General features: G+C 34.1%; 1 protein-coding gene across 1 annotated transcript; it reads left to right on the plus strand.

Annotated features, from left to right (window-relative positions):
- The first annotated feature begins 2016 nt into the window (after positions 1–2016).
- Positions 2017–7479, plus strand: LOC18046053 (glutamate decarboxylase 5). The gene is made up of 6 exons (XM_006441298.2): positions 2017–2257; positions 3401–3605; positions 3804–4004; positions 4161–4629; positions 6332–6384; positions 6796–7479. Exons 1-6 carry the CDS (start codon positions 2172–2174, stop codon positions 7276–7278), a joined length of 1497 nt encoding a protein of 498 aa, XP_006441361.1. The 5' UTR covers positions 2017–2171; the 3' UTR covers positions 7279–7479.
- The last annotated feature ends 2353 nt before the right edge of the window (positions 7480–9832 follow it).

Below are 9832 nucleotides of genomic sequence, written 5' to 3' on the forward strand. Positions count from 1 at the left end.
GTGAGACGACGCACGTGTTGGGTATATTTCAGTTTGCCGACGCAGATAAGGACATGAACGTATGTTGCGGGGAAGGTTTTGTTGCAACCGGGACCAGAACTCTTCTCGAAGTGGACAATGGACCCACTTTCCAATTAGACTGTACCTCATAGGCTGCATTGCCGTCCATTTTCAAAATGACAATTCCAATTTAATGTTGACAGGGTGTTTGTTTCTTAGGTCCGGAAAATTCCCAATCCATCCCTCATTCGCGGCGTATTTACTTCAAAATCAAAATTTTATTCTTTTACCTTATTTAATAATTATAAGAATATTTACAATTGAAAAAATAATAGTAATAATAATAATAACAACAACAATAATAGCATTAATAGTAATGACACAGTAACTTTTACAATGATTATTGTTATTGTTAATAGTATTAATTATGGATTATTAATTATAATTATTATAATAAAATTGAATATTTATAATATTATTATTACCATTACCATTACAATTATGGTAATAAAATTTTAATAATAGTAATAATTAATTTATAGGAATGATAATTGTCATTATTTTATTATATTATATAATAACAATGGTAATAATAATTATTATTTTTATTATTATAATATTTGTAATAATAATAAAAATGACAATAATATTTACAGAAAAATATCTACTCCTTTTTTTGTTACTAAACAAACATATAATTTTTAATAATTAATAAAAGGTTTTTTAATTTATAAGATAAAATAAATATATTTTAATTTTATTTTAATTCTTATAATTTAAATAAATATTTTATTTTAATTTTACCGGTTATTCAAGTTTTGGGGTCCAAGGATGACCCACCGAAGGACATCATCAACTAGATTGATTATTATTGAAGAAAAGAATATTGAGGAAAAGGAAATGCGGGGCCCATGCATGCCCACATTGGCAAGTAACGATGCTTTACATTTAAGCTTATATACTTGCTAAGTTACGTCAACCCAAAATGTATAATTAATGACTTAAAAATAGAATTAATTAAGTTATTTTTAGGTCATTAATTATAATTTTTGAGTTAACGTAAGTTACATTATAATATAACTTAACAATTAAATAGTTATGGCCCAATTGGCGACGTAAGTACGGTAAGTGGAAAGAACTTTCGAATTTAATTATCACTAAATACATCATTTAGGAGGGATAAAAAACTTTAACTATGATTATATTCCGAATCTAAATTAATCAAGACCCAATGTAATAACTAGAAATTGAGTGATTTGAAAAAAATAATAATATAACTTAACAACACCCCTCAAATAATATATATATATATAAAGTTGGGACTTAAAGAGGTGATGTGACATCACCATTTCTCATCTTTGCATATTCTATATTATCTAATAAATAAAAAAATTTCTTTTAAATTTGACTTTTTATCTTCTCATAACTAATTATGTAAAGATTTTAATGAGGCATATTTTTTGTAATGAACATTCAAGGAGGAGTGTTATGAATTTATTAAAATAAATATAGATGTTCATAACATATATCGCTCAGTCTCCTCACTATCTCCCATTAGCAACCTTTAACTTCTCCATAACTCCCACTATCTCATAAGGAATTATGATCTATAATTTTTCATTAATTTCATGGAATGATTATGTAACTATAAAATGAGAGTTCATCTTTTTATTTTGTACACACATAATTGAAATGAATAAAATTAATCTATAAAATATAGTTGCTTATTTATTTTTTATCTTACGTTGCTTATTTATTTATATTGCTAACTAATAAATTTTTTTATTTTTTATTTTTTATAAAACTGTCTCATCTTTAAAATAAATTTTATATTTTTTATTAAAAAAATAATAATATTAAATTATTTTTTTAAAACAACATGCGCGGTTTTATTTTTCAATTATAATTAAAAACTGAGGCGTAATACGCAACTTTGCATTACGTGTCCTGAATTTACGTGACTGCCGCTTAACTTGGGAAATCGTCCAAGATAATTAATTATTAATGCAGAGGCCACCTCCACTTCCCACCGAAGAGTGAAAAGCGAAGTTGTCATCAAAAGTCAAAACTCACTCACTCTCAATCGCTCTCTTTCCTTTGTGTCTCAACAATTTCTATTCATTTCTCTCAGACTCAAGAGCCTCTCTTCTCTGCAAAAAACAAAAACAAAAATGGTGATTTCAACAACAGAAACAGACTCCAGGGAGATTTTGAGCTCCACATTTGCTTCAAGATATGTCCGTGCTGCTATTCCCAGGTATCTACTTATTAACAAACACTTCTTCTCTCTTTCTTTTCTTTTTTTTTTATATTATCCGATTTCTTAATAATTTGCATGTTTAACAGATATAAAATGGATATTCATTTTCTGCTTTCCTTCTCTCTGTGTCTTTTTCTTTTTTGTCAAAAGATAATAATAAATATAGCTCTCAGATTATTATTCTTTTTATTTGTAGGATACTAACTTTTTAAATGTTTTATTCAAAGAATAATATATATATATATGGCTCTAGGAAGAGTTTGGTGAGATGTGAATTTGGTTAGATCATTAAAGATTGTTTTATAAATAATGGAAACAGTTAACCTCCCAGTCAAAACTCAACTTAACGTTAATACTGAGTACTGACCTTGGTTCAAAAATTAATTTTATATTTTTCTTTTTTTAAAAAAAAAAATTGTATTAGAACTTATAATTTATTCAATTATCCCATAGATCTTGAAGAACTTTAGTATATATCTAAGTCAATTTGGATGATCCTCTTGGACTGAGCAGATCAGATCATGAGGATCTTGATCCCTGAGATTCTAGCTTCGGCTTGACAATGAGTAGGTTCAGTCATCAGAGTAGCTTTTAGATGAAAACACTATATATACGTTTTAATTAGTGAATAATAAGAGAGATCTTGATCTGATTTATTTCATATTTTAAAATTTTTAGCTATCCTTTAAGAGATCAAGAGTATGACCTACACATGTGCTGAATGAATTTGTAATATGCAACTGTGATCGATTCCATTGCTCCAATTGACTGGTTTCTTAGTTATTAACCTTTCTCTTTTGTAAACTCATATTTGCCATTTTACTTGCCGATCGAGTCAGATTAATGAAATGATAAAATATTTCACTGGGGTGATGTAAATTTTGATTTTTTGTCACCAAACCTATTATAAGTAAAAAGGAACTTGAGAAAAGGAGAAATTTGTACCTTTTTTTTTTTGATTCTTTTTACATTAATGAACAAGTGCCTTGTTACATTCTTACAATTTATTTCCCCTTGTAGTTTCAAACTTACAAAAATTGCAAACCAAAACTGAAACTTGAAAGTTATGAGAAAAGTGAAAATTAAAAAGGACTTATTTTATTTTCAATTAGATCTTATGGGGTGTGAATGTTGATGTAGATTCAAGATGCCAGATAATTCAATGCCAAAGGAGGCAGCCTATCAGGTAATAAATGATGAGCTGATGTTAGATGGAAATCCAAGGCTGAACTTGGCATCTTTTGTGACCACTTGGATGGAGCCCGAGTGTGATAAGCTTGTCATGGCTTCGATTAATAAAAACTATGTTGACATGGATGAATACCCTGTAACCACAGAGCTCCAGGTATCTCTGAGTCAATGGCCCTTTGTGTAAAGATATTGCAGCTGAATCATTTCTTGGTTTTTTTATTAAGCATTGTCAAATAATTGGACAACGTATTATACTGATCGAACAGCATCGATTTATATCCTGAGTATTTGGGGACGTATTCCTTTTTCTTTTTTTTTAACCATAAAGTAATTGTTTTAACTGATTCTGCAGAATCGGTGTGTGAATATGATTGCCCACCTATTTAATACTCCAGTTGCGGATGACAAGACTGCAGTGGGCGTGGGGACTGTAGGTTCATCAGAGGCAATAATGCTTGCTGGCTTGGCTTTTAAAAGGAAGTGGCAGCAGAAGAGAAAAGAGCAAGGCAAACCCTATGATAAGCCCAATATAGTCACTGGAGCTAATGTGCAGGTGAATTTTAGATTGTTGCCAAGCACACAATTTTTTATAAATTAAATTTGGTTTTGTGCATTTGTGGTGTTAGCAATGTCTTGCATGAACTACGGCTGTTGTTTTGTAACAACGAGATTTTATTGTTGAGCTTAATGTTTCACATGGCTTATGCAGGTATGCTGGGAGAAATTTGCGAGGTACTTTGAGGTTGAGCTGAAGGAGGTGAAACTGGAAGAGGGATATTATGTGATGAATCCTGTGAAAGCTGTTGAGTTGGTAGATGAGAACACCATTTGTGTTGCAGCCATTCTGGGATCAACCTTGACGGGAGAATTTGAGGATGTTAAGCTTCTTCATGACCTCCTCACCAAAAAGAATGAGGAGACCGGTTGGGACACCCCCATTCATGTTGATGCTGCTAGCGGCGGATTTATTGCTCCTTTTCTCTATCCAGACCTTGAATGGGATTTCCGTTTGCCACTGGTGAAGAGCATTAATGTCAGTGGTCACAAGTACGGCCTTGTATATGCAGGTGTTGGCTGGGTTGTCTGGAGGACCAAAGATGACTTGCCGGATGAACTTGTCTTTCACATCAACTACCTTGGATCTGATCAACCGACTTTCACCCTCAACTTCTCAAAAGGTAATACACATACATATCTGCGCATATGTTCATTTCATATATCAACTAAGCATTTCTCCATCCACGCGTGTGCATAAGTTTACGCTTTCTCATCATTATAAATATAACAGTATGTTTAAAGGATAATTTTGCTACTAGATAACTCGGATTTTATTTTCTAATATGTGAAGCACTTATGGAGATATTGCATCTTGTTTCTAGAATTTCCATGGCATACAGATCAATTGGTGATTTTCACAAGCTTTTTTATTTGTGTAATCTTTTCATAAAGGCATGTATATAATAAAGATATGGTTTTTGACTATATAACGCTAAAATATGTTTTAAGTTGAGCACACGCAATTTATTTAACTTCTTGTTCGTCTTTATCAGACAATGATTTTAAATTCTTTTTAGATGCTTTAGTTATAAATTATTGCAGATTAGATGTGTATGCATGCATAAAGAAGTGGGAATCCACACACCCTAAATCATGCAGCCACCTCAATATTAAAATGAAAGCTCAAACCTGCCACCACTATGAGTGGTATCACATTTATGCGGTAACATAGCCTTGCAAACGCAGCCACTAATCCCCAGCTAAAAAGCTGGAACAGACAAAATGATTGAAGGTAAGGGGCACGTGCTCGGGGGCAAGGCCATTTGTTAAGGTTTAGGAAGGAAAGTAAGTTTTAAGTATGATTTTAAAGTTTTAAACACCCAATTCAAGGCTATTCTTACAGCTAAACTTTAAATTTTAAACTATATCAAACTTTAAAGTCATACTTTTTAAGTATATCTTACCTAAACCAGAATAAAAGCTCGTTAGTGTACATTTACCCATAATCTTGTAAACTTTTGTGTTTTCAAGCATTTCATTAGGGTGTTATTTCTCCTGTTTGTGCTAATCATAGAGGACGGTGAATCTTTTTAGGGTTAAAGTTTTAAGATTTAGGACTTGGGGGTTAAGTTTACGTTCTGTTTTGGTGGCTGCTTTAGAGTTTGATGACATTTCCCCTGTATTGGTTGTTATAGTTGTAGGATTGGGCAGATACTTACTAAGGATAACTTACTGAAAAAAATGGATGGGAAGTTAGAAGAGTTTTTCAATGGAAAATTCAAATAGTTTGATGACATTTCCCCAGTATTGGTTGTTAACAGTTGTAGGATTGGGCAGATACTAAGGATAACTTACTGAAAAAAATGGATGGAAGTTTGAAGAGTTTTTCAATGGAAAATTCAAATTAGAGCTTTAAGAATTCATAAGAAGTGATGCCAAAACTAATGTCATCAAGAGTCATTATGTCATTAACTATATTCTCACTGTTTATCAATTGCTAGACTTTAGCCTCAAAACTTGCCTTTTTTAAAAATTTATTGTATTATTTATTGTTTGCTTTGAAGGCTATTTGTCTTTTGCTTTTAAAAAAATCTCTAAATTCTCAATATATATATATATATATTTTAAATATTGCATAAATGAAACCCAAACCATCTGCATTTCAACCTAAACTATTCTGTACTACCTTCTAGAGGTCTTACTGTTTTTCGTTTGAGCTAAGACACACCCATGGGCCTATATTGTTTTACAAGAGCTTCTGTCAAGTAATCTGTTACAAGAACATTGTGTTGTTCCATTGAATGGAAGATGACTTGTAAATTTGATATTTTTGCGACCATTGTAGTTGTATTTTTGTAATTGACAATTATTCCTATTTGGCAGGCTCCAGTCAAATAATTGCTCAATATTATCAGTTTATACGGCTTGGCTTTGAGGTAATTCCATCCTTTTGTTGTGTTGATCATAAAAAACTCTCAAGTTTCTTTGTGATACATTCCTCCTACTTTTATGACACTTTGCATGTACTATGAAATCCTGTTAATTTGTAAGTGTTCATATGGCATATTGTTAAAGTTCATCAGTTAAAGTTAGTTTGTTACCGGTAGACATTGACAAAATGAGGTTGAGAACTGATGCACCAAAATCGATCAGTTGTGATGGGATCAATTTTCTTGTTGTCTCATGTTTTTTGGATATTAAACTGACTAGTGTTTGCTAGATTTGAAATGATTCTGACTGCTCATATATTCAATAAAATGTACAATTTGGCCTGCATTTGTCCAGGAAATTACCTTTACTTTTATTTCAAGTCTCAAGGTATGTCCTTTTCTTGTCCTGTAAACTAGGGTTACAAGAACATTATGGAAAATTGCATGGGGAATGCTAGAGCGCTAAGAGAAGGATTAGAGAAAACAGGGCGCTTTGAAATTCTCTCCAAGGATGTTGGCGTACCCTTAGTAGCCTTTTCTTTGAAGGACAGCAGCGCACACACCGTGTTTGAGATATCCGAGGGTTTGAGAAAGTTTGGGTGGATAGTTCCGGCCTATACAATGCCTGCTAATGCTGAAAATGTGGCGGTTCTTCGGGTGGTTGTCAGGGAGGATTTCAGCCGTAGCTTGGTGGAAAGACTCATCTCACACATCGAGGAAGTTTTGAAGGAAATTGAATCGCTTCCAAGTCGTGTATCCACGAAAACTGCCCATGTCATACCCATGGTCAACGAAACTCAGGGTGATAAGCCACTTAAGAAGAGTGTGAGGGAGACTCAGGAGGAAGTCACCAGGCACTGGAAGAGGTTCGTGAAAGGCCGGAGAGCTGGAGCATGCTGAGGTTCCAAACATAAGACGAGACAAGATTTGTATGCTTGTTTGAATATTAAAGCTATTGCTTCTTCCTGTTTTCTGTATATTCGTACTTGAAGGTGTGTTTACTTTATGTGATTGTTGAAGCCTATTGATGTTTTCTTGCACGCTTATGAAGTGGCAAATAGAGGTATATGCTTATTGCTTATTACGTTGTCTTTCAATAAATTAATTGTTGTCATCCTCTTTTATTACATATTATTCCACTGGCAAAAAAGCAATAACGCAAGTTTTGTAGGTCAAAATGGTTTACATATATTAGATTATTTCTAATAGTATTATGCTTTGTTTGATTCTACGATATTGAATGGGATATTCCCTAATGATAAATTGGTTAGACCTTTACAGTAAAAGCAAGAAGTCAAATTCAAGGTGGGTGACGTTTTTTATGTTTTTTTTGATACGCTGATATTAATCCTGGAGGGAGGGATATCTAATTTATCCAAATGATGAGGATAAAAATAGACCCTTATCTAATTCTATTAGAAGGAAAATCGAGTCCTAACATGTTGAGACACAATCGCATGCACTCAGGCTTGACTGCATGGATTGGCAATGGCTCGTCTACGAGCCCACTGGCCAAGGTGGGTCATGTTTAAAAAACAACTCCAGTACCTTCAAAATTCCAGTACTATCTGTTGGTCTAAAGAAATTTTTCAGTAGAAGCCGAAAATCATTGGACCGCAACTCTCATAGAACCCCCTCGCTGTAGTGAGGCAAAGCGAAAGCGCTTGAAAGCAAGTACTCGTATCCGTTCCAGCTGTCCAAGGCTGGGCGGAGTGACAAAATAGATTGGAATAGAACGAACCTTTGCATGTTCAAGACCAATCAGTGATCGACTCGGAGATGGCAGCCACTTCACGAAGGCCAAGATCGGAGGCAGTTGCTCGCCTTTATACGGCTTTTGCCTCGCCATCATGCGCAAGCAAAACTGAGAATCTAGTGCAAACAATCCATCCATGTTCATAGCACTGGCTAAATTTTAATTGAGCTGTCCTTCTTTTGAAGGCAATGGGAGAATGCCGCTGCTAACCAGAGTAGGCGGATGACGACGATCAAGTCCAACGCAAGCCTGCGGTCAACCTAATTCAACGACGCACGTGAAAAAATGGGAGGTTTGTAAAGACTGATTTTAATTTTCAATTTTGAACACCGCCGTTTCCATTTACCATATATACATATACGAGTAGTTTTCCAATCCAGTATCCTGGATTGGTATTTTAATCCGGGAGATAATTTGTAGCCGTCGGATCAAATCCAACGGCAGTTTATATTTTTGTTTCAAATATCGATTCCCACATAGGGGCCCACACGCAGACTTCTATAATATTTAATATTGAAAAAGTAAAGCTGCGTTTAAAGAGAGAACTGATCTTCCCCCACTGGATTCTTTCACCATCTGATTCAAGCCAAAAGATTTGGGATTTCCACTTTTCCATAATTCATTTTAGTACAACTTAAATTAAGGGGAAAAAAGGAATAAAACAATCAGATGATTGCACATTCACACTAATTTCCATTTTGTCACTATTTCTTGCTGATGCTGCCGTAATTTTTCTTTGTTTATCACAACCTTTGTAATTTTATTAATATTGAGAGCATAAAAAAACGATGAGTTCATGATCCATCTGATTTTATTAAATCAATAAGGTGATCTTTGATCCATCTGATTAGAAAAAAGTTTTCTTCACAGGCAACTAGAGAGAAATGTTGGAAAAGGATCTCTCTTTTTTCTTCACCGGCAATTGAAGAGAAGTGCTGGAACAGGATCTCCAGAATCCGTGCAGGCATCAACATCCATCAAAAACTCACAAAACTATCTCACTTAATCACCTTTACAGTCTCTTCGTTTCTCATTTTTCTCGCTTTCTTCTTCTTCGAAAGCAGCAAGCCCTTCTAATCCCTTCTCCTGTGGCTCTCCCTTTGCCTCTTCATCGGTCCCTTCGACCCCTCTCAACTCACCGGCAGTCACACTCGCGTCGGTCACGGCCCAATCGTTGAAACCCCTCCCATCCAGATCCAAACTTTAAAAGGAAGCCTCAAAAGCCGCAAAAGAACTGATCTTTAACCCCCACGGTTCGGTTCCGATCGTTAAAAACTCAAATGGGTCAATCGCCATTGAGTCAAAAGAGAAGAAAGTTGAAGTCTTGCAGGAATGAAATGAAGAGGATATTGAGATTTTGAAAAGAAAGATGACAAAGAAACCGATGGGGAAGATCAGTTCTCTCTCTAAAAATGGGTAATTTTTAAAAATCTCCTTTGAGATTTGGGCTTGTTGTAAGTAGACGGCGAGAATTCGTTTATTTATAAAACAACCTCTACCGTCAGTTAGTTTTTACATTAAACATTAATTAATTGTGCAAAGACAATATTACTCCTAATGACAATTTGTAAACTAACATAGCTAAAAAATGCTGAGATTGTTGTCACGAAAATCACAAATTCTTTTTATTCTCCAAGGATAAACACTCGCATGAAGCTACAACAGTCCCTTGGTACTCGAAAAAAAGAACTTGCACCA

Source organism: Citrus clementina, unplaced genomic scaffold, assembly GCF_000493195.1.
Source record: "Citrus clementina cultivar Clemenules unplaced genomic scaffold, Citrus_clementina_v1.0 scaffold_3, whole genome shotgun sequence".
Lineage (NCBI taxonomy): Eukaryota > Viridiplantae > Streptophyta > Magnoliopsida > Sapindales > Rutaceae > Citrus > Citrus x clementina.